The sequence below is a fragment of the Dipodomys ordii genome, unplaced genomic scaffold, assembly GCF_000151885.1.
Source record: "Dipodomys ordii isolate 6190 unplaced genomic scaffold, Dord_2.0 Scaffold4, whole genome shotgun sequence".
Taxonomy (NCBI): Eukaryota; Metazoa; Chordata; class Mammalia; order Rodentia; family Heteromyidae; genus Dipodomys; species Dipodomys ordii.
The window spans coordinates 21218598-21245650 of NW_012267220.1; the positions used below are offsets into that span (position 1 = coordinate 21218598).

A 27053-nucleotide genomic window follows, 5' to 3' on the forward strand; every position below is an offset into this window, starting at 1 on the left:
GTGCAACAGATACTAGAATAAACAATTATAAAATAAAAATAGTATTTAGAGAAAAATGAGGGAGTCAGAGATCAAGAACCGGGAGCACAAAAAGGGCCGAATGGTCTAATGTAGGGCAGTTCTAGCACCAAATAATTTAAGAATGGTGATAGAAATCACATAGGAGTAGTATATTTTGTATTCTTTCATGGGTTGGTCAATCAGGTACAGAAGAAGCTCAAGACAAACCAATTCTCACAGGTTCTAGACATATGAGACACTACATACACCCAAGGCACATGAGAGATACCAGTGTCGCTTAGTGGCAGAAGAAGGGGCGCAGTACAAAGTTAAACTATTGCCTCTATTGGAGCTTCCAACAGTCGGTCAGGGCAAACTGGGTAGGGCAATCAGTTTAAGACTGACTGCTCCACATAACCTTAGGGGATTTCAGGGATAGAGGTAGTTTCTAACTGCTTGGTACCTTGTCTGGAATGATTAAGAAAGAGGAATATTGTCTCCTAAAGGTATAGAGAATACATAGGTCACAGCATTGAACAGGCCTCAGCATTAAACAGTTTTTTTTTTTTTTTCATGAAGACATGTTCCTGGGCAGGCCATACAGTATAGCTGCAATTACCTAGGTCTAGGTCAGGCAAACTCTTACCAGCTAGAATGCTGTAGAGATATTTTGTGTTTTCTGGGAGAGTTGCTGTTATTTAGGTTTCTGGGTGTGTTTTGTGTTGTTTTTTGGTAGTGGTGAAGGTAGTACAAATATTTGTACACAAGCTATTACATGCTCAGCTTGTTTGTTTAGTTGATGCTCCATCATTTTCACCAGGCCTCCAGTCCTGATTTTTGCTACTTATTTTGGAGATAAGCCTCATTTACTTCTCTGCCCTATACATATATAATCATCAACATTTTTGTTCCATTCCTTCTAGAATACATGGTCTCTTTCAACTTATAATCATATTCCTGTTTTAAATAAAAATATTCTATTAGAAATATTTTTAATCTATTTTTGTTAGATTTGGAGCTTCATTCTCTGTGACTAAAATGAATACTATTTTAAAAAAATTAAATAGCTAAGAATTTGAAACCCCTAATTGTTGTATCCATTCAATTCCTAGAAGAGAACAACGTGTGAAGTCAGATTATATGAAATAAAGACAAGACACATTCTATTAGGAGCATTATACTAACTTATAGGTTCCAGAACAGCACATGTGCTTATTTTTCTACATGGCTCTAAACCCTTTATTTTATTTCCATTGAAAAAAAGAATCCATTTTAGAATTTAGATTTTAAAGCTTTATTAACTACTAAATACATCGAACATTTTAATGTATTTTTTATCCTCGGAAATTCTTTTTTTTTTTTTGTCAGTTATGAGGCTCTAACTCTGGGCTTTGGTGCTGTCCCTCAGCTCTTCAGCTCAAGAATAGTGCTCTACCTCTTGAGCCACAGCAACACTTCCAGTTTTCTGGTGGTTAATTGGAGATAAGAGTCTCACGGACTTTCCTGCTGGGGCTGGCTTTGAACCCTGATCCTCAGATCTCAGCTTCCTGAGTAGCTAGGATTACAGGCGTGAGCCACCAGCGCCTAGCTTGAAATTACTTTTTGTCTCTTTTTTAATGTCATTGAATCACAATTCAACAAACTATCTGAATTAACCTGTTACTGAAAGTTGAATCAGCAACAGCTATCAAGCATAGTTTGCTCAGGACAGTGAGCTGTAGCTCAGTGGTAGAATATTTGCTTAGCATATGCAAAGTTCTAGGTTCAATATCAGCACCACAAACAAAAGCACTGAAAGAATCCATAGTATGTCCTATGCAAGGAGAAATAGCCATACGGAAAAAAGTTAAGTCCTTTAGGCTTATTACAGAATACTATAAACCAAGCTAATCAAGACATATCATTAAAACTTAAGGGAATAAAAGCATACATGAACATCCGTTCTGTCAGCAATCCACTTTGCTAGCTGTTCAGCTGCAAATCCAATTCTTTGAAGGTCAAAAGTATCAGCTCTCTTTGGTCTGCCTTTTGAAGGAAAATGCATGAATGTAGGAGCAGAGTTCATGTTGAGCTGAAAAACATGAGATAAAAATATTAATTATAACATCCTAATATTCTTTATCATTGAATTAAAATTTTATACTTTTTGCATGAATTTTGAACAGATTACCTTGCAAAAATTTAAATAGCATTCTACTTAACTACCTAATTTGTTTTTAATCAAACAATGTATTTTTGGATGAAAGAGAACTGGTGAGTTTGCCTAAATTCTCTGAATGATCTCATTTAACATTAATAATTCATATTTTAAGCTATATCCCTCCATATTCAACATCTTTTTTATTGTCTTTGTAGATTTTTTTTAAGTTAGTTAAAAGAAGAAAGCTCAAAGTAGAAACGCTATAATCAGGCAGTACATGGATTATTCAACTTCTTGAGAAGTTACTGGGATTTGAACAAATAAGCATATTATGGAAGTTGCAAACACATTTTACAAAGACTGAATTCTCTAGTAAAGGTTTTAATGCCTTCCCTTTCCATAATGATAATGACTAAACAACAGAAGCCAGTGTTTATGCTCTAAAGAACTTGAATTACCAGAAACTACAGGCAAAATCCCCAATACAGTATTTTCTGCTGAACTTTTCTATTGATTCAATATTCTTAAATGGGTTTTGCAGCAATATCTCCTATAGGTAATTTCCATTCAAAAAGCATACTAAATAGAAAACAAATAAGTGTTGTTTAACAATATGATCTCTAGGAACATGTATACAGTTAATTTGCATTACAGAGAAAATTGTAAGTATATACATATAGGTATCTGTATATGCATATACACACATAAGTACACATAGACATGTATGGAAGAAATTATAGAAATTATAGAAAAAAAACTTAAAGGGTCAAGTGATTTTTGCCCTTGACTTGCAATATAATTTTTAAAGTAGAATAACAATCAAATCAAATAAACTATATTACACAACAGCCATTATCAAGGTTAAGAAATAGCTGTGAAAGCACAGATACCTGTAATAGCCAAGTTTATAGCTCCTGTCATACAGGTAAACTCTTACCTTAACTGTTATATTCAAGACAGCTCCAAATCAATGTTTAGACTGTCAAACAGTTTAGCACAAAAGAGCTGAATTCTCTAAATAAATCTATTTGTATCACATACTATTCATTTTTAATACTGCAAATACTATCAGATTTTCTTTACTTACATTCCTTTTACCCACATTAGTACTCTAGTATTAAAAAATAGTTGATAATCCATGTTCACTATGATTTTAATGTTCAAGATTAGCTGCTATTATGATAGTATTAAGAGATAAGAACTTTATGAGATGACAGGCCATAAAGACTCCACCGGCATCAAGGGAAGGGATTGTTGTTGTAAAAGGGCAAGTTTACCCGTTCTTGCCCTCCTGCTTTCTCTATTTTCTACCATGTGATGATGCACAAGGCCATTTCCAGATGCTAGATCCTTGGTATTACACTTCATATCCTCCAGTAGTGGGGGCTTATGTATTTGCTAATTACAACTATCCAATCTCATGTGTTTTGTTACTATAACACGGACTAAGACAATATTTAAACAAATATTTTCCTAAAGAAAAAGAAATTTTGCTTATCCTATTTTTCTTGCTCTTCATTTCTTTATATCAACTTTGCATTATTTTCTACAAAATTTAGGTTTAATCAAGTTCTGCAAAATTAAGATAGTACTGGAAGATTAAACCCTGTATTTCAATATTGTTGCTTATGTTGTACTGCTATAATTATTTCCTAAACATTTACACATCAGGCATAGAGGTAGACAGGTACATTTATTAGCATCTAATTTTAATCATCTAAATTATCCTATGAGAAGGGCACTAATACTTTCCCTCTTTCACAGAAGAAATAGAGGCTTAAGAATATCACTTAGTTTATAAAGATCATACAACTATAAACAGGTAACACTGTAATGTAACATCTGGTCTCCTAACTCTATTTTAGATAAATTATGATGTATTTTAATGAATATTTTATACCAATTTTGAACAAGTTTATTCTAAGACTAAATTATGAAAGTTCCTATATTTGATAAACATGACAGATTATAACATGCAACATGAAAATACACAGTATATAGCATATATGTCACATATGCACATTAACACATACACATACATATGGACATCAGAAGTCTACTTTTTATTCCATTTCACCAAACTAGGCCTATTACAGACACTTAGATATTAATTAAAATGAAGGTAATTACCACTTCCTTTTTTTTCTATGCTTACCCCATTACAGAATTTGTTCATTTGCATTTCTCCCATGGATACACAATAGTTTTTGGTCAACATGTAAATTTAAGATTACAAGAGAAGAAAAGTCTCCCTTATTATTTCCTAAATCACAACAATCAGAAATCCATATGAAAGCTTACCATTCTACACTTTTGGAGTTTAAAAAAAAGTCACATAATTCAAAGACTTTTTAATTACAATGTCCTAACTCCCCAAGGTTGTATAAACAGGGCATAACACAAATCTGTTCTCTATTCCAGAAGTCCTTCCAACACACATTCTCATTAACTCACTGTCTTACCATCAGACCCTTAGCCTCAGCCATTCCCATGGGAACCATATATACTTTCCCAGCAAGCCCCTCAATAAGCTAGAAATTAAATTTATTGTACATTTTTATTAATTATATCTTCAGATACCACAATATTCTTGACAGTGCTTTAAAATTTTAATTTTGAGAAAATATTTCAACAAAGTATAACTAAGTGGGAAACAAAACATCAGTATGAAAAATCTTTTAGTAGTTGTCAAAAAATACACACTTTACCACTTTTTCAGGCTCTAATTACCTACAAAAATCATTAACTTATAATTTTTATGTATTATTGAATTTTAAGATAGAAAACAAATGCTAAGCAAGGGATTAGGTTTTAGAAAACACAGCGCAGATGCATTTTTGGAATTACGCTCAATCAAAATAGTTCTGAACAAAGTTTCAATTGAAATCAATCTGACTTCAAAACTCATCACCATGGTAACTTTATAAAATGTTCAATGCATATAAAATAATGGAATGATTATATCTAACGATGTACCAATAAAGTTACAAACTGGCAGCCTATTGGTACCACAAATTCATAATGACTTTCTTCCCAGAAAGTTTTTTTTTTTTGTGCAAATACTGTTCAGAGGGGTTACAATTACATGGGCAAGATAATGAGTACATTTCTTATCAAGCATTGTAGCCTCCTCTGTTTCCCCTTCCCATCCTCAGGACTGTACTCCCACCCAGTGCTACCGCCCCCCCACACCAAAGATGTATAAGCCCGGCACCAGTGGCTCACGCCTGTAATCCTAGCTACTCAAAAGTTTTCTTTAATATAAATAACCTGTAAGATATAAAAGATTGAGGAATTTCATGTTAAATTAATACTTTGAGCTTTTATTGATAAATTGAGCTGGTTACATGTGAACTATGTTTCTTCATAGAGCTAGAGCTCTGATATTTCCTTCCTACAGCATTAAAGCACATCCATTTCACTTGGTGGTAGTTCTCATTCACACTACACTGTCCTCCCACAATGGGATGTGAAATATGAGTGTTTGTATTAAAGATCTACTTATGTAAAAAGACAAAGAAACTTTTAATAAAAACAGTATGCTTAAAAGAACTAACACATTTAACATACTTAGTACAGGCATATTAAAGATAATAAACTAAAGTATCCCAAACCATTTTTGATATAATTCACAGTCTTGGTCAACACAAACACTAGATCTCAATGCCTGCTCCAACCAGATTGGATACAAATGACTATTTTTCAATGCAGAGGAGACTCAAGTACATAATGAACAGTTCTTCCATTTGTGATCTCTAAGACCAATTTCCCAAGAGTATATAAAAATGTGTAAAGTACACAAATTAATATTTGAGTTATAGATCCATATATTTGCCTTTAAGTTGATTTGAAATTATATATGTATTTGATTTTATTCTTCTGAAATGATAATGACCAACTTCCTAATCTATAAACTGCTTATAAGAACTATATTTGTTTTGCTGTTTTAAAACTACATATGTGCTGCTTGTAAGAACTATATGTTTTTCTGTTTTAAAGCTATCTTTATATGTATATATAAACATATACACATAGACATACATATGTATATATATATATATATATATATATATATAAATTAACTCCAAGATACAGAAACAACAGATCTCTTTTTAACTTTTTGATTATTCTGTCTTCCTTATGAATGGTATGGTCATGTGTATATCTTTGGGGGGCAAAGAACTCAAGGGCAGAAGAGTGAAGAAATTCAGCAATGGATCCCACTGGACACTGATGAAAATGAACTATAAAACTCCTGGTAGAAATGGGAGAGAAGGACTGGAAGAGTGAGGGAACAGAAGACACTATACGAAAGAAAATGCACTCATTGCCTGACTCATGTAATTGCAATCCCTCTGCTTTATAATAACAGTATATTAATTTTAAAAACTTTTTATTTATGTTTTCCTAGAAATTTACAGCTTCTATAGATTAATCCTCTATAATACTTATTGACTATGAGTAAACACACACACAATTCTAAGCACAGATACTTTACTATTTAGTTTAGAAAAAAACATCTAAAATAAACTACAAATGAATTAAAGGGAGAGGATGTAAATGAAATCTACTACTAATAAAAAGATATTGAAGGCACAAAAAGAAAAATATGTTATTGAAATAGAAACTAATAGCAATGAGCTAATCTGGAAAAAATAAGAAAAAAATACTCACTAATGGTCCATTTCCTATTAGTAGTAAGAATCAATCAAGCATTAAACCAAAGTGCACCATGTGAGAGAAAGAAAAGGCCTATCACCCCAAATTTCTAGATCAAGGTGCTGGGTTTTTGGTGAAGCCTCTCTTTCTAAGCTTAGAAATAGCTCTTTCATCGCCATGTCTCCAAATGGCCTTTGCCAACATGCACTATTAATCTTTCTTCTTATGAGGCTATCGGTCCTACTGGAGCAGGGACTCATCCTCATGACCTCATGCAACCTTAATTATCTCTAGAAGGCCCCAGCTACAAATAGAGTCACAATGTGATTTAGGGTTGCAACACTGGAATTTGAATATGAGAGGTATAATAACTTTAAAATAAATATGTAACATTTTACATGTTAAAGAATCTACAAAAGTAAAACTTTCACTGAATTTTACACAAAATATCATAAACTTGTATAAAACATTGCCTAAACAATATATAAATACCAAAGTAACACTAGCCATTTGCTGAAAACAATCTTCCCTACAAATACAGATGTGAAGTGTTTTTACTGTACTTGCTACTTGCTACTAGCAAACCTTCTAATGATATAATATTAACTGCAATTATTTTAATAATATCACAGAATTTATTGTTTGTATCAGTTAATGTATTAACTCACTCTATGAATTGTATTTTATACAGGAAAAAAATGTAACCAACACATTGTATAATATATTACAAAACAAATACAACTTCTTTACCTGTTGAAAAACATCTGTTCCCTCATCATAGTCCACCATACCGAAAAACAGTTTGTTACAAAACGCAGAGGAATAGCGCCAGGAATTCGCCAGTATTTGATACTCTTCATTAGCTTGCCTGGAAAAGATAATGGAGCAAAACAGAAAACACTTCAGTATTCCAATAAAACAAGCAATTCTAGGGTAAAATTTGGCCATCATTTGTATGAACTGAAAGGTAAATGAATATCAACCATAAAAAGAGGAAACAGTTCAAACATGTGCAAATTATTTTAAAATTACTCAAATTTTTGCTATTCCACAATGGTTTCCATTAAATACAGACACTTAGATTCAGGCATATATCCTTTATAACTCCTCCTGTAAGGGCCAAATCCAGCTGCTCTTAATGTTATCTAAAATGGGCTATGGCCTAGCGTGGACCTTTGAATAAAAAGTTTGCCTATTTTTACTTTAGGAAAGAAAATACTTGGTGGCATTTTTTATGATGTAAGTCAAATTTTCCAATACATTGTAGTAAAAGGTATAGGTCAACATTTAACAAATTAGTTTAATGGAACAACTAAGTGAAAGAAAATATAAGATTTAAAGTTGAAAATAAAGCTACCTTTACCATTATACATTCCTTTGAGTTAAAGCACATTTACATTCAAATCTAAAAGTAAGCAAAATTTTCTCTGAGTGGCTACACCAGAGGCAACAAACAAGCCTTCCCTTAATATAGTATTTATTCATATACTGAATCCATTTTTAATGGGGATTTTGAAGATTTTCCAGATGACAGTGATTTATATAGAGAGACAGTAGGAATAGAGAAACAGCTTTGCTGGAAAAATATAAACCATAACAGAAACAAGAATCAACAAGATATTGCTCAAACATTTGGAGGAAAATAGTGCTTTTAATATTACTATTTTCAAGAGTTTATCTTATTCTTCTCCAAAGATATAAGAAGTGAAATAAAATAGGATAATGCTATAAAAACAGTAGAGTCAGTAGCCGATAAAAAATTTCCAGAAACATTTGGAAAACAGCTCATGGAAAAGTTTGACGAAGACAGCTAAAATTTCAGGGGCAATTGCAACTAAAAAGGAAAACAACCAAATCCAGAAATAGTTGAGTCTGAAGATAAGAAATAATTCTGAAACAGAGTTCATAATTAAATTTACCTGTCAAAATAATGGAGCCCAAACTTTAATCTTGCCCTACCAATGACAGAATTCACCTTTCTATTACTTAATACTAAACTATCTAAAAGCTCACTATAAATTTAAGGAAAGCCTCATGGACTTTTTTTTAAAAAGTATTTTCTTAAATGACTATTCTTCCTAGAATAGAAAAATGTTGAAAATTTAATTCGTCAAGAATACAGGACCCAAAACTATACCCTATAATAAGCACAAAAGAGTAACAACAAATATCTCTGGACTACATATCTACAAATAGAGGAGTTCAAAACCAGAGTGAACATAGTTTAACTTTTTAAATTATTATTAATATTATCTGTGTGACTGTGATTAAAAGATATATTTAGCAGTGTTACAATCTGAAGTTATTTAGCATAAACATTTTAAGAGCATTATGTCACCAAAGCACAGTGCACAAACTAATCATTACTGCTTGACTGTTATTGTGGTTAGTGGCTAGAATATTATATAAAATTATTTTTAGAATATTTTCGATCCAATTAATTATAAACTTTGAAAACTTTTGTTCTTAAATTTAACTCACTATTAATTCATACAAAAGTATAGACAATGTATCCAAGAGCAAGAAGTAAGCTAATCTCCAAGGCCTCTTATGTCATTGAGGTGATGTTTGATTGGGGCGACTGAGCAGGTAACTACAAGAATATATAAAATAATTGTCAATGAAGTATATGCTGAGATAATCATCCACAATAACATTACAGTAAATAATGGTAGATAGATGGAATGGTCAACAGGACTTTTCAGAAGAAGTGACAGAAAAGGTCAAATCTCAAGAATGAGAGTCTCACTGAGAAGAGCTAGAGCATGAACAATAAGGGCACCAGGAAAAGCAAAGATCAAGTTTTACATAGTGAAACACTCTAGGATACTGGTTTAAAAAAATCATATAAAAGAGAACGTGATCTGTTTCCTAGAGAAACATGCCAACTACAACAGCTATGCCCTCCCTCCATGTTGCAATGCATATTAGAATAATGATAAAGCTTAAGAGATTAATATTGTTAAAAAATAGAAGGATGACATCATAAATAAGAAAAAAGCATATAAATAAAATTGCATTACTGGATGATTTTATTGAAAAACATCTTAACAGAAAAATCATCAAAACAGCATTCTTGGGTAAATGACATCCATGATACAAAAATAAGTCAATTAAATATTTTGATTTTTCAACATCTGTATGCAATATGTTATGAAATGAACTAAGCAGATATATTGACTTCTTTTACTCATACTGTTATAAACTAACCTAGCCCAACTAGTCCATCATGTGATATCATATTAATGTCAATTTCATATGTAAATATGGAATCCAGAGCTTAATTATCAATGGTATTCATACTGAGTCTTCGGCATATGCTCCAACAACAATGACAATGAGGTATAGTTCATAATCGCTATAATTAAGAGGCTCGTTAGAGGAAGAAGTGGATATGTCTAATACATAAATAAGAAACTCATTAAAAGAATGCAGATTGTAGATGCTACACAGCATACAAAGGAAGTTGGCATCATCGTGGATTGAGCTATGGAAAATAACCAGTTTGTCCAGGACTAAAATTATAATAATCAAGAAAAAAGAGGGAAAAAACAATGAGGAAATAGAAATGTAAGATTCATCTTAGAAAATAAGAGGAAGAAAGACTCAAGGGGAGAAAAATTAAAAAAGACATTTCTGTAAATAATGACAAAATTCAGGTGTTTTCAAAAGAATTAGATTAGGTAACAAATTATTTAAAAATATTGTACCTGGCAAAAGTGTATAATATATTGGAAGAAAGAAAATAAGCAATGGGTTCCATTCAAAATGCTTTCTTGAAAAACAGAAGATATTATTAAAATGTTATATAAAGATATGACCTACTTTACAGGATGGGTTTTTTGTTTCCCTCTGAAACATTTTTGTTTGTTTGTTTGTTCAACATGAGTGCCCTACTACTTGAGCCACAGCTCCACTTCCAGCCTCATGCTTGTGAGGCAAGCACTCTACCACTGAGCCACCTTCCCAGTCCATAACCTATTTTATATAGTCTCTTTTAGGATATAGCAGGCCAACAGATCCACTACAATTTTCTAAAACAGTCTACATTGAAATATCTCTAGATATTTGATCTAGATAAATGAAGGCCAAATAATTTCCAATTTCTCAACTCAAATATGCCCAATACTTAATAGAAAATTAATAATAACAAAAATAAATAAGGGCTTTCTTCTGATGGGTATAATTCAGAAACAATAAAATCAATGGACAAATCTGTGTCATTAAAAACAAGTCAAGGAAGATGAGAAAAACATAATAATGGTATAGGTTGAGAGTACAAAAGATTCATTAGCAAGAAAACTATCCTCATAGCAAAGATTCTACATTCTTATTATATTATCATTATCATGTATGCCCCTAATAGTCCAACTTCTTTACACTTTGTAGGAGGTAGAGGAAATCTAACAGAAAAGATAAATTTAGTGGATTTTTGTCTACATTTATGTCAGTTTAGACTAATGATCAAAAGCAAATATTGTTCCTGCTTACTCAGACCTAAATGCCATTTCAAACTAGAAATTAAAAACTACAGTAAATCCAATATCTTCATTTACAACACAAATGCCCCAACATGTACCTCAAATTATCTACATTTACTATATTTACAAACTAAAACAATATTTTTGTTGCAGTTTACAGGAGCACTCAAGGCCTAACCTAAGAACTTAGGGGACTGTATAAGATTCTTAAGATTCGTATGCCGCCTGAAGAGGGCAGTAAGACTGCACGAGAGAGATTCAGGAGTGCTTAAGCGGTTAACTCCAGGACACTAGTTATATTAAATCTGGTATAGTAAAATCTTCAGTCAAGGAAAAACTTAACCCAAATATAATAATTTTTATAGTACAATCTTTCTTACAAGATTTCATGAAACAAAACAGATTAGCTCATCCATGGTCTATAGATAGTCTATATATTTCCCATGATGAATACCATTTTTAACTACTTTTCTTGGAAGGACACCTTACAAAGTATGTTTGTGCTTTTTACTGTTACTGCAACTTCCTTTCAGGTAACAGGTTCATATTAAAATACTAGCGCTTACTGCCTATTTAGCCATAGTTTCATGATAAATTTTATACACATGAATCATAAAAATAACAAATTTAAGAGATTTATACTAGATCTGAGGTGATCAGACTTGCCTATATAGAATTACTTCTGTAATACTGCAATATCAAATTTTCAATTAATTCTCTACCAATATGAAAATACTCTCATTTCATTAAATAAGATTCTAAGAATACAGAAAGTACAAAGCTCTGCATTTCATGTGATCTAGAATGAACATAGCAACATTATAATAATATTAGTAAAATAGTTTTCATTTTAAAGATCCTTCATGTTTGTGTTCAGATTCCAAGTTAACCTACAAGTTAATCATTGGGTTCCTATAATGACAAAAACCTTGCAACAATTTGTAAAAATCATCTAGTTCTACAAATAGAACCAACAAAACTATAGTAGGCATACTGAAAACCCTACAGAAATTACATCTATTCTCTCAAAAGTTGGCAGAGGAGCCAAGATGTGGGATTAAAGCAAGCATTATACTCCAGTTCAAAATCAAAACAATCACGATGGCAGGAAGGTCGTGGGGAATAGTTGTGGCGGTGGGAGGGAAGGGATGGAGGGGAAAAATAGAGGAGGAGGCAACAATGCTCCATAGGAAATATACTCATTATCTTGCTCATGTAACTCCTCTATATAGTATTTTTACAATAAAAAGTACAAAAAATCAAAACAATCAAGAAACCTCTTCTACTCAGCAAAGTGAGTAAAGTTAAACAGTAAACATTGAAGAAAATCAGACTGGTGCTCAGAACAGAGCATGAGAAAGAACATATTAACAATAAGCAAACAACAGTCACAACATGACAGCTAGGAAGAGGAAGGGGAAATCTAGCATGGAAATACATGTAGAAAAGAAGGAGCTTCCACTCAGCTGAGCTGGGAGCTCAATAGTGGGCTGGCATTGATAATTGTTTCATGATCCTCAGGGTGTAAGTAGAGTACTATAAAAGGGACATACCCTGAGATTACACCCAAGGTTGCTGCTGTGGCAAACACTGTCTTTACATAGAATTTACATAGACTGGTGGCTCAGGCAGCCAGATGAGGTAATTAATATTATGTATGCCTTGACCAATTTTGTTGCTGTAAAAACTGCAGATACAAAGTTTGAGTTTCAGTATCTGGTTCATTGTTATTTGTGGCTATTCTTGCTTTGTTTGCCTTTCTACATGGTGCTGAGGATGGCACACTAAGTGAGTTACACTCCCAGCCCAGTTTAGGGTCAGCGCAGTTTAACATACAACCTAGCCTTGATTGAAATTCAGTGGATATTTGACGATTTGGGAAGCTAAAAAGCAAGGCAAACAGAAACAAAAAGCAGCCACGACCTGTGTGTAAATGTGGTCCTTCAACTGAGGCCTTTGAACGGCAAGTCAGCCACATTTGTAGGTGCAGAAGCTAGGTCAATGGAAAACTAAGCTATTTATGTTAGGTTATAACTTTGAAAACTAAGGTAGAGATGAAGTCCTGAATGTTCCCAAGGCATACTTTTCTACCTATTCTCTTGGCCTGTGTCTGGCACCTTGATGATTTTTCTTTTTGATCCACTTTGGATTTTTTTTAATAAATAAATTTGAAAAAAAAAAAACAGTCGATGACCAGTTTTCAAACATGGCTAGCAAGTATCTAAAGACTCATTCATGAACATCAAATCCTACTGCACAGAAAGTGGGAAAGGTTTTCACCTACAACCATTGATTGTCAGAGATCACACAAGTGTTGAAAACTGAAGCATTTTTGTACATTTTAAAGACAGCAAATGAGCAAATGCATTAAAACTGATTGAGATTTGGATTTTCATTTTGGAAAAAGACAGTAAAGATAAAGTGATGAAAAGACAGGTAAAACTGTGTAGTATTCTTCTACAATAGAGAGCAAACTTAAGTCATACTTCTTAAGTACATACAGAGAGTTGTTCAGAAGTTTTTTTCTTCAATTAAAAAGGCCTGAATGCTTATGAAAATATACAAGGAGCAATGAGTACAACTAACACTGAAGCCATGGTGATGGTATTTCGATAACAACAGTACCAAGTAAACATGTGAGTATTCATACTAAAAAATAGAACAGTGCAGATCTGTGATATGGGAATTGGTACCCACTGATTAAATAAAAAAACTCTTCTAAAATAAAGAATATTATAGTAATGCATTAGTGAATAAAAATAAGTCCTTAACATATTCAAAATACAAGAGTGTAGAAAGCCAGTCTTTACAGAAGCTAGCAACTAATTAATTTCACAATCGGCAACATAATACCAAATTCAAGCAAAAATTATCTATGGTTTCTCTAACCACTAGCTGAGAAACAGGATGTTTACCTGGTACCCGTGTCCTCTCTCCCAAACCTACTTGTCGTCTTCAAATAATTTATTTCAAGGGAAAAATATACTTGTACAATGGAAGGATTTGTTGACAATCATGTTAATTCATATAAGCAGTGTTGTAATCTGACATATGAAAAGCATATCAATAACTACAATAGCACTTCTGCCAAAACCATGAGGAAACAATCAAACCACTCTAGAGCAATGCAAGTAACACTTTGCTTGCTCTAAAAGAAAAGAAAAATTTAATATTAAAACAAAAAATAATTACAGTGTGAGAACAAAATATATTAAAAGTAACTACAGAGGCAAAGGTAAATTGGCCAGTACAGAAATTGGGAAAGAGGTATAAAAGGCACTTTGTAGTCCAAAACAGATTCTACAATGAGATTATACTGTAGAATTAATGATAATTATCACCCACAAAGAGCACAGATATGATGAAATTACATTATGTATCTTTAATGTTAAAAATTTAAAAAAACTAGAAGACAGCATCGTTCCTATTAAACTGATCACAGATTCAATCAGGCCATTTCTCATGTATTATTTACACTATGAAAACAGGCACACAAAAAATGCATGAATTTCAACAGTTTTCTATTCTGACAAAGAAGTAAAATACCTGTTTTAAGTTGCCAGGCAAAAGAGAGACAATTAAAAATTTAATATCGCAGAGTAATATGAGAGAAGCAGTAAGGGCAATAGTTCAAAAACCACTTAAAAAGCAAATGCACTTACAAGTACATTAAGTGCAGGATGATTTTTATCTATACTTGGTTTTCACCTTATGTGCTAACTATATAATCCTATACTATGTGACCTCACTTGTGATAAAAATGGGAAGCCCAGCACTTTTCCACATGATTTTGGATATGTAAACTGCACATTTTAGTTCTATTATGAGATGCTACTGGAATAAAAGTTTTCATGATCCTATGTTTAGAAAATGCAGGCTGATGAATCCTTGCTCTAAACGGCTAATAATTTTAGCTGGGAATGCAAGCAAAATACAAATACAGTTCATGGGTCAGGGACGAATGAATACCTTAAGTATTAAAACTCTAATAGTTATGGAGTACCCTTTGAGCTTTAATAGTGTCATCTATAAAAATGGATTTTTCTCAGATTTACTTTCAGATTAATAATATACAACACAAATAAATGTATACATATGTTCATATATATATACAAAACATATACAAACAGTTACAATTTAATAGTCGTGTAATACATTCCTCAGTTTATACTGTATTTTACTAATTTATATATAGAGAGAGTCCAATAATATTGTAACCTCTAACACATGACTTTTATCTACAAAAGTACTGTATTTGGTTCTGTAAGTCAAAAAGGTTTTATTTTTTGTAAATATTGTTTTTATTGCTATTATAAAAGTGATGCACAGAGGGATTACAGTCAGGTAATGAGTACATTTCTTCTTGGGCAATATCACTCCTTCCATCACTCTCTCCCAGTTTTTCCTTCCTATGCCCAGCCACAAGTTGTGTAATTCATTTCAACGTAGTGTTTCAAGTACCACTTCTGTACTTGTTCACCCTTTGTCCCTCCATTACTATGTTACACCTTACTCTCTCAAACACAGCTAAATAAAGAAGAAAAAAAGATTAGAAAACAAAAACAACAATAAAGAAAATACCTCATTTCTATTTCCTACAGTTTATTTTGATAAATATAATTTTACATGATTGAGGCACATAAGCATGGCACCTCTGTGTTCCTCCCCTAAGAGTCTCTCTGTGTGAATGCTAGAGTCCTGTATAATTTAATATATCCTGGTGTATTTTAGATCTACCTTCTACATATGAGAGAAAAATGTGCTGTTTGTCTCTCTAAACTTGGCTTATTTCACTTAACATGATTTGTTTTAGGTCAATCCATTTCCCTGAAAAATTTTTTGAAAATGTGTAAAATGTTTTATTCAACTAATTTGTTCCCTTAATTTTTGAGACACAGAAGTAACTTTAAACAGGGATATCTTATAATAAGTATTAAATTCTAGAGGAAATAAGTATTTTGGTGGGAGAATAGATCTATAACTTTTAGCAATTAGGGGTTGGGAATGTGGCTTAGTTGTAGAGTGCTTGCCTATCATACATGAAAACTCTGGGTTTGATTCCTCAGTACCACATAAACAGAAAAAGCCAAAATGGCACTGTGGCCCAAGTGGTAGAGAGCTAGCCTTAAGCACTGAGAGGCTCAGGGACAGAGCCCAAGTTGAAGCCCCAGGACTGGAAAAATATAAATTAAATAAAAACAAAAACAAAACAAAAATTTAGCAATTATGGAAATATTCCCCGCAGTATAATTTGATGGGGAAAGTTTGAAGTTAACACTTAAAGGAAGTGAGAATTGTATTGAGTAGTAATAATTAACAACTTTACTTGGCCAAGGAGTTTGATACTAGCACTGAGGGCGGTGAGAATTGAATTCACAAATTTGTGAATAAACCGACTATGTGATGGAAGAACAGAATATATTGCTAAATGGAAATATAAGAAATCAAAGGCTCATTCACTAGCCTTTCAGCAAGAAGAAACAACTAGAGAATCTAATTATGAATTAACTCTGAAAGAAAATTTATTGGTTTTATAGAAAAACAAAACAACCAGAAAAGGCTCACAAAGAAAAGCCTAAATTAAATTTTCTACTAAAACATCATGGCAGTGTTCAGTTTCAGATTCTGGAGCATTTTAGATTTCACTTTATTCGGTTAGGATGCTTAACCTAAAACAATCCAAAACCAGAAGCAAGCCGAGTCACTTTTAACAAACTGTAGAACATGCATACCATAAAATATTGTTTAGTAATAGAAAGAATGAACCATTTAAAATGAAATAACTTGTAAAGATTTTGAAGGAATTATGGTTTAGTTTAAACAGTGCCCAATTAATTACTTAGAATGTGAAAGGTTTTAGTTATTATATTCAAGAATTTTATAAAACAAAAATCAAAAGTCATATGTGGTATGATTGCATTTATATTCTTTAAGGAAATTAAAGAAATGAAAAATAAGTAAAGGAGAAGCCAAATTGAAAGTAAGCTGTGGAATATGGGGTAAGAGTGGACGACTTTATCATTATTATCATTAATAATGACTTACCAATGACAATACCTGCTTGAGTTATTACATCAGAGATTTGCACAATGCTATTCATGGAGTAAACAGGAAACAATACAAGGGTGTTATAGTTTGGCTATAGATATCCCCAAAGCCTCACATATTCAAGGTTTGGTACTTAAATGGTGGTGAAGTGACTGAGAAGTGATTATATTGAGAAGTGATTGTATCCAAAAAGTGCTAACTTTCTCAATGGACATTTCCAAGGTTTATATATATATATATTTGAATGAGCTATTAGGAAGTGGGGCTTAGTTGGGTAGGTCATAGGGGACATATCTTTTAGGAGTTTGTTTTACTTCTGGTCACTAGCTGGGTCTTCTGTCTGGCTACCAGGAGGCAGCAGATTTTTCTATCATGCTCTTCTACCATGATTTACTGTAGGCCCCAAAAATGTAGCCAAATAATCATGGACTGAAATCTCTGAAGCTGTGAGCCAAAATACATCTTTGCTCCTTGAAGTTGATTTTCTAAAATATTTTGTCAGTTATAGAAAAATGACTAACACACAAGAACTCTATCACTTCTTATTATTTCTTACATATGTACCACCATATCTCAAAATAAACTAAGAAATATTGACTACATGTTCATTGTTTTTGTTCTAGCTCAACTTTATACAAAAACCTTTGATTTCCATAGGTATGTTTTCAAAGAGATCACCATGAAGAAAGACCATGAATGAGCAGGATGTGTAGGGCTTTACATACAACTAACAAGAAATGGGGATTATTGCAAGATGCTCATCAACTGAGCTTATTAACATACATGCCATACGTGCAGAATTTTTTTGACCTGGCATAATGAAAAGTACTGATATTCACTCATTTCAAATTGTTTAACACTTATTTTCTATTCACTGGAGGTATCAAAAAGTAAATGGACTTCCCTAGGCAAATATGAGTTGCTCTATTCTTTATTAAAAAGACCATATTCAAATGAACAGCATATATGAACACAGATATAATTAGGTAACCCAGAAATCAAAATGTAGGATATGAAAAGGACAAAATATTCTTGATCTTTCTTGGCGAATTTAATAAATATATAGTTTGATGCCTGCAATAAAATATTAGCCTATAAAATACGCTGATTTTAAGCTTACTCTATAATGTTCATAGTTGTATTCCACAATTATTTTCATATATATATATATATCAGGTTAAACATATAAATAACATTTTTTTGAGGGGGGATCTGGTCGAGGGGCCTGAACTCTGGGCCTGGGCGCTGTCCCTCAGCTCTTCAACTCAAGGCTAGCACTCTACCACCTGAGTCACAGTGCCACTTCCGGCTTTTTTTTTCCTGCTTACGTGGTGCTGAGGCATCAAACCCAGAGCCTCAAGCATGCAAGGCAAGCACTCTACCACTGAGCCACCTTCCCAGCCCCCACTTTTTGAAACTTTAAATACATAACTCACCTGCAAACAGAGCACTGCCGCTGAGGCTGTAGAGCCGTGAACATAACAATCATAGAATAGTTTCGAGGTGGTGCCTTCACAAACTTTCGGAATTTATCACCATTCATTCGGAAAATGGAGCGCCTAGAACTCCATTCCATCAGCTGTTCTACCTTTTCAGCCAAAAGATTCTGGAATTATACACAAAAAAATTAAAATTACACAGGGTTAAACTATTACTGATACTTTCCAAACAGAAGTTATGTTAAAACTGAATTTTTACCACATTAGTTAATGTTCTCGTTTTGGTGAATGGACTTATTGTTAATTGACCTGTTGTGCATAAAATACTTCATTGTTCCTAACAATTTCAAAATACTATAAAATACATTTTAAAAATCAGAAAGATGAAATCCACATACATTTTCCTAATCTTCCCACTAAATACATAGTAATGTGAACATTTTACTATGTAAAGAAGCTTTTATAGGTAAAAAGAAGGCAGACTGGCTAAGGATCACATAACCTGAAAAATGAAAAAGCAATGAGTTCCCTGGATTTTCACTTCGTATTTAAAGGACTCTTTAGAGAAGTCCACATTGCAAATGAACACTTACTGTCTCTACCCAAGAGACAACGAAAAGGGCAGGCTGGTAAAATAACTGTTCTTCAACCAAACACCATAGAACAACTGTGGTCTCATTACCACTGGCAGGTTGAATAGGAGCCTCTGCTTGACTAATTTTAAGAGTTTATGTAATCCTAATGATTCACAAGACTGAGATATTGAAAACAGAATTAAAACAAAGTCAGCTGGAGCAGAAATGAACAAGAGAGTCTATCTCCAATTAACAAGCAAACAGAATGGAAGTTTGTCTCAAGTGGTATAGACAGGCTATCAGCAAAAAGCTGAAAGAGTAAGAAGGCAAGGTCCTAGGTTCAAGCCCTAGTACTGTTAACACACACACACACACACACACACACACACACACACATCTAAATTAATCTACTGTGATGAAATGAAGATAGGACTAAAGTGGAACAGGCAGGACAATGTAAATGCCCAATGGCTGGGAGATGGCCTAATGGGAGGTAGAGTGCTATCAATAATATTATTTTCTCGAGGGTAGAGAGGACACTGTAGATTAGCCTTTAGAGCATTCATTTTTATCTAAAAATCCCTGTACAGGATTGCATATGTGTAAGAAAAAGAAATGCTCTGCCTTGGAAAAACCAAGTGTCTATGGTCAAGAAACAGGCTTGAACAGGAAAGCCCAACTCTGGAATTTAGAAAGAAATTCATTTCTTTTCCCTCCCTTCCCAATAGTTGTGCATCAGTGGCTCCTCATGAATTGCATAGATGAGCTTGTGTACATGAATCAGACAACAGGTACACAGGCACCTGCTTTAAATGCAAAGACCTGACATGTATGCACTCGCTTAAGTAAACGAAGAAGACAAACTGAAAGACATGAAAGAGAGGGAAGAAGAAATATTAACCAGTACAACATACAGAATTTTTAATTAGTAATTTATGCTCTACATTCAGTTCTGGTATGCTAACTAAATGAAAAAATATATGGCTCATTACTGAGATGACTGCTAGTATTAAAAACCTGAACCTGGGTATAGTGTCTCAAGCCTGTAATCCTAGCTACTCAGGAGGCTGAAATCTAAAGATCTCAGTTCAAAACCATCCTGGTCAAGAAAATCCATGAAACTATTATCTCCAAAGCCCACAGAAAACTGCAAGTGGAGCTGTGGTTCAAAGTGGTAGAACACTAGTATTGAGTGAAAGAGATCAGGGACAGCACTCTCACTCCAAGTTCAAGCCCAAGACCAAAAAAACACACACACAAAAAACATAAAAAACAAACACACAAACAAACTAAAACACCCGACATAATTTTGCTGTAACAAAATGGTCAAGACCTCAAGTTGATCTTAACTTCTAAACAAATTACTAAGATCTAGTTAATAAGCAATTCTTTAGTTTTGCCTACACATATGAATATGTTTCTACACATAAAATCATAATCTTACTAAACTCAAACTAAAATAAAGCTTATTTTAGAAAATAATCAGTCTCATCAGTATACCCCTAACAATTGGAAGGTACACAGGAATTTTGTTATCTGTTCTTTAAATTAATTCTAAGAAACAAAGTAATGGTATTTTCCATGTTAGGCATAATCTAATGGTGTGTTACAGAATACTGTTATATAATTAATAGAACATATGTGATAGTCTTCAACTCTTCACTATAACACTTAGCAAGACAATATAGTATCTATGAATCTTTTATACAAAGAAAAATATTGTTATATATAAGCATTTATATTTTATATTATTCATATATTTTATATTTATGTATTTAGAAATTGTGACCCTCTATGAAAAAAACAGAATCAGGATAGAAATCAAGCAGGGAAATCCACTAAGGAGGACAAAAAGTAATTGGCCTTTAAATAGTTGCCTATATATTCCTACTGTGTTTTAGTATAGCTTTCTCATTAAATACAACATACAAACAACACACACACAATTCCGTACTACTTTTTGCTTTTACAATATTATTCTTACAGAATTCTGTTTGTTGTTTTTGGTTTGAACTCCAGCAGTTAACCTTGATAGGAACAGGCTCTATTTGAGCTACTTTGCCAGCCCACCAATCCTCTTGGTGTTGATTACTCTAGAAAAGGGTCTCGTTTTATGCTCTAGTTTTCATAAACAATCCTTGTGCTTCCCTTTGTTGTTGAGATGGCAGGCACATGTACTTTCCCTGTAACTCAGGATAACAATCATTAGTTGAGATGGAGTCTTCTGAACTTTTATACTCATGTTGACCTCCATCTTCAACTCCCAAATATTTAGGAATATAGTCTTGAGCCACCATGCTCACCTTTCCATTTTTTAAAACACTACATAATTATATCAATATGTTTCTACTAAAACATAAAATAATTGCAGAGGGTCAAAGTTTTTACTCCACTTACAAGATCTTAAAGCCAAAGTTAATCTTACAGAGGGTACAAGCATGAATTCTCAATGAAAGATATTCCTTATGCCACAACAATCAGAATGAGCTTTTTGTCATTCACATCCTAACAAGTCCATAAAAGATGACACTGAATAACCCAATTCTTAAAAGACCCCACATTTCAAAGGAAACGCTAGAAAAACATGCAGATAAAACAATTCTTCTATAATCTTGCACAAGAAACATATCTGCCTTCTGTCATAGAAAAGATATGTGTCTATCCTCCAAGACTTCTGTATAACAATATCCTTGAAACGAATGTCATACTAAAATTGTTAATGCTAGTACAGATGTGCAGAAACATGAGACCCAGTTTCAATAATGTCACACAGTATGTTCTTTATTACAATGCAGAATTTGAAGACATCTACATATTTTAGAAGTACAGAGGTATGTCTCCTCAATATAACTCCTCAATATTTTAGTTCTGCTATATATGTATAAAAGACAGCACAAATATATGCAACAAACTTGAAAATAGCCTTTGAGTGGTAGAACCCAGTCACTGATCCTGACAATTACTCTTGGCTATCAAAAACTTTCCATCTACCTTTTGGCAGGATGGAATTATTTTTTCAAAGTCAAGTAATAATATTTATCTTTATTCAGAAATTCTTTCATCTTAATTAAAAGTTCAAACTTAGATGGCTTTTAGAAGTGATGTCACATCTGTGACTTTTTTAAGGTATCATTAAACAATGCAATTTTTCTTAAGAAACTTAGCAAATTATTACAACAAGAATATAAATACACGATAGTACTTTTAATTATTATGTATTTTACCTCAAAGGTAAAAGCCACAAAAATATCCTACCTTAATATGCCACAAGAACTTTCATGCACCAAAATCTGTGCTAAAGAACAAAAATAAGGCTGGTACCCATATTTTCCAAGTGCTTTCCATTTTAAAGTTAAAATTAAGTTCATTCACATATGACATTTCCTCAGTAGGTAAGATATTTCTTATTTCAGTGACCAGAGCTGGTAAGTTACATTGTCATTTAAAAGCCAAACAAAACACAACAAGGCTGGTGTCATAGCTCAACAAAAGAATATTTGCTTAGCATGCTCAAGGTCTGGTAGTAAATCCCAAGCACGGTGCGGGAGGGGGAATACACAGCAATGGATAGGTATCACCTGGCTTATCTTTCTTTTTATAGTACATTTGTAGTTACCAAGCAGTTACAATATTCCTCCAAAACTGTTCAAATCTAAATCTTTCCTTTTCCTAATTAATGATTCATGCGTTGGCAAGTACTCTGCTACAAATTTTAGGTTACGCAAGGATACACAGGCATGTTCTATATTTTGTCTATGTAAAAATATAACTTTTACACAATCATGTCTTCGAAAAGATAGAATACAATTGAACATACTGTTTATACTATGGATAATCTATAACGTATTTCTTTAAAGAAAATGTCCATCAAGTGATTATTGTCTGACAGAAGTATCATTGGTATTTTTTTATTACTGTGACCATCATGATAAAGACTCTAAATCATTGTGAAATTCCAATGCCAGGTTCAGTGTTCAAATTTGCTAGAATGTCAGTCACTACTGCTTTACCAGATTTGTATGTTCATTCTCATTCTGCCTCTGTCTCTACCAGATTAGTATGTTTATTTTCATTCTCTCTATACCAGATTTGTATATTCATTCTCTCTCTCTCTGTCCCATGCATCTAGATACAACTATCCTTTAATAGGTGAAAATAGGATATCCTTGTTTTAATTTACATTCTTATTTTCTAGCAAAATTGAGCACTTTCTATAATTCTGCATACATCTGCTTTAACTGCCTCATGTCCATTATCTTTTTTTTTTTTTTTTTGGTCTGTCATGGGTTTTGAACTCTGGGAGCTGTCTCTGATCTCTTCAGCTCAAGGCTAGCACTCTACCACTTGAGGCCACAGCGCCACTTCCAGTTTTTTGGTGGTTAATTGGAGATAAGAGTGTCATGGGCATTCCTACCCGTGCTGGTTTTGAACCATAATCCTCAGATCTCAGCCTCCTGAGTAGCTAGGATTACAGGCCTGAGCCACCAGCGCCTGGCCCATTATCTTTTTTCTACTCACAAATATAGAAATTTGTAATATAAAACAGATAAAAATGAATGCAACAATACCATATCCAGAATATTGATACAAGTGGTATGAGGCTAACATTTTATTACTTTTGCATTACCTTCTATGTATACATGGGTAGACAAAGATAAGTAAACTTATAATATGTGCAAAAGGTTATGTTTTAAAGTACATAATTTTTGTGAGATACTTTTGTTTAAACAGTTTCAACGTATATGAAAATTCCATTTATTTAATCTGAAAAAGAAAAAAAAAACATGTTCTAACATGGTGATGAATACCAATTAAGAAGTGACATTTGCGAAGCACCAGTGGCTCATGCATATAATCCTAGCTACTTTGGAGTCTGAGATCTGTGTATCATAGTTGGAAGTCAGCCAAGGCAGAAAAGTTTATGAAACTCTTATCTCCAATACATTAAAAAAAAGGATAGCAGAAGCAGAACTATGACTCAAGTAGTAGAGCATTAGCCTTGAGCAATACAAGCTCAGAGACAGCACCTAGGCCCTTAGTTCAAGCCCCCGGCCTGGCCAAAAAAAAAAAAAAGAAAAGATGCTCCTTGTGGATCTCACTTAGTATTTCAGTTGCTTGACTATTCAAATAATCTTCTTTCCTAATGTGATTACTCAAGCTAGATTAGGATACCAGAAAAATGCTCATGAAATTTTTCATATAAATTTTAAGTTCAAACTACTTTCAAGACTTTTTTTCTAAAATATAACAGAGTGATGAAAGTATTCTCTCATGAGGGTAGTAGTAAAGTTAGGGCTATACATTTTTTTCAAAGCCATAAAAAATATACCAATCACAAATCCTATTGGCATAGATTTTAAATATCAATCTCAGAGAGGTAGGAGTTACCAAAATGAAATGCAAACCCTCATAAATAAGCCTAATATAACACTATGTTGTTAGTTATTGCACACATTATGTTAAAATTATATTAGAGTTAAATAAGCATGTATATTGTAAAGAATGTCATATTAATAGTTGTCAAAAAATCACAAATAAAGCAAAAGGCAAAACTCTGTGGTTTGGAATAGATGTGGGAGGCATCATATCTGTGGCTTTTAAAATAGAAATGTAAAAGAGAAACAGAAATGAGCTTGCATGGACAAATTAAGGAGGGGTAAAGAGAGAGAGGGGGAGAGAGAGAAAGAGAGCTTCTAAGCTCTGCTGAGAGGACTGAGAATTGTTGATATGCCAATAGCCACAAACCTTGATTTCTAAATATCAGCATCATTAAAAGGAATCAGAAGTGGTCGATTAAAAGGTTAAAGGGAAGAATGTTACATGAATTGTAAATTTATGATACTTTATTTTGCCAGATAATGAGTTGCTGCTCAAGTCACTGAAAACAAAAAGAATGTGAGAAAATACTAAATTACTCAAGACTGAAAATTTTGAGCACATGAGAAATGAAAATAGAATTGAAGTTAAATCACATAATTATTTTACAAATAATGGAAGAAAAGGAATAAACCATGATTAAAGAAAAATTCTAAATACATATTTAGAAGCCACAAAGGAAATTTTATAAAGCATCATTAGAATACCAGGCTAGGACTCAGGAAAGTTTACTACTTTAGGTGAATTTTGACAAACTGCATATTTTCACAACACTGATGTTTATTAATCATCATGACAGAAACATTACTATGATAATAGAGAATTACAGTAAATAAAACCTTACCCAAAAAATGATTCTCAACAGTACTAATAAAAAGACTTACTGATATTAGATAATTCATGACACAGTCCACTATAGGAAATCATTTTTTGCTATGCCTCCCCCCAAAAATGAAACTTCATTCTAATCATGGGAAAACATTAGAGATACTCAAATAAAGCAACATATTGAAAAAAATACCTGACTAATATTCTTCATAGGTATCAAATTCATGAAAGACTAGGAAGTAAAGAACAAGAAACAAAGACTGAGGAACCATCATAGAAAGAAGAGGGCTAAGGAGACAAGGACAAGGAATCTGGACAGGACAATGTCAAACTCTGAACTGGAAATCTAGTGAAAATGGAATAACAGAATATAGGTTCGCTAGTAATACTGAACAATTTTATTTTTAGTAGCTCTACTCACCTTAGAGACGATGAGAAAGACATATGAATTCTGCACAATTTGCAACTTAAGTCTTGAATTATTTCAAAATGAAGAAGGGATTAATATAAAAATATAATGCCTTCAATTTTTTAATATGCAAAGTTTTCAATACTAGTCAAAACGAATGAAAATTTCTGAACTATATATTCAGATAGATGATTAACATTTAGTGTTATAGTGGTAGATACTTGAAATGCATAGTTTTTAGTTTTCCTATTTTGTGATGACTATGAAAGTTATACAAAAAGAAAACAACAGACTAAACATTTCATACTCTGATAGACTTGTTAGGAAATTTTCAGGATGATACTTAAAGCATGCCCTCAAGAAATGGAAGTATATACAAAAGCACATGTATTTCTTCATACAGGAGAATTAGAAAGCGTACCCTACAGACTCAAAAATACTGTGTGGAAGGCACAGAACTAGAGCTTGAGAACACAAGAACCAATATGATTACTACTGCCCTTCCTTTATAAAAAAACTTAGGTTTCTCATATAAGTACATCTACTGACTATTGAAAACAAATTTTTTTTTTTTTTTTTTTTTTTTTGTCGGTCGTGGGGCTTGAACTCTGGGCCTGGGCGCTGTCCCTCAGCTCTTCAGCTCAAGGCGAGCGCTCTACCACTTGAGCTACAGTGCCACTTCCGGTTTTCTGGTGGTTTATTGGAGATAGGAGTCTCATGGTCTTTCCTGCCCGGGCTGGCTTTGAACCGTGATCCTCAGATCTCAGCCTCCTGAGAAGCTAGGATTACAGGCGTGAGCCACCAGCGCCCGGCTGAAACAGAATTTTTCTTCCAGTAAAAGCATAACTATCCTCTGGTAACTATAAAATTTAAGCATTTTTTGGCTTTGTTTTTTGGTGTGCCAGTCCTGAGGCTTGAACTTAGGAAGTGGTTGCACTCCCTGAAATTTTGTGCTCAAGGATAGCACTCTACAACTTGAGCCACAGCTCTATTGCTGGCTTTTTGGTAGTTAACTTACTTTTCTGCCCAGGCTGTCTTAAAACTATAATCCTTAGATCTCAGCCTCCTGAGTAGCTAGGATTACTAGTGTGAACCACT

At 33.1% G+C, this 27053-nt stretch overlaps 1 protein-coding gene across 1 annotated transcript in view; it reads right to left on the reverse strand.

The window, feature by feature from the left end:
- The window catches only part of Tusc3 (tumor suppressor candidate 3), an 89085-nt gene extending 67446 nt beyond the window's left edge, over positions 1–21639 (reverse strand). The window contains exons 1-5 of the mRNA XM_013024081.1: positions 21521–21639; positions 19361–19481; positions 18765–18934; positions 7550–7667; positions 1931–2071 (exon numbers count right to left, since the gene is read on the reverse strand). Coding sequence (XP_012879535.1) covers positions 1931–2071; positions 7550–7667; positions 18765–18934; positions 19361–19481; positions 21521–21639 — 669 coding nt within the window. The remainder of the gene's footprint in view (positions 1–1930; positions 2072–7549; positions 7668–18764; positions 18935–19360; positions 19482–21520) is intronic.
- Positions 21640–27053: the final 5414 nt, after the last annotated feature.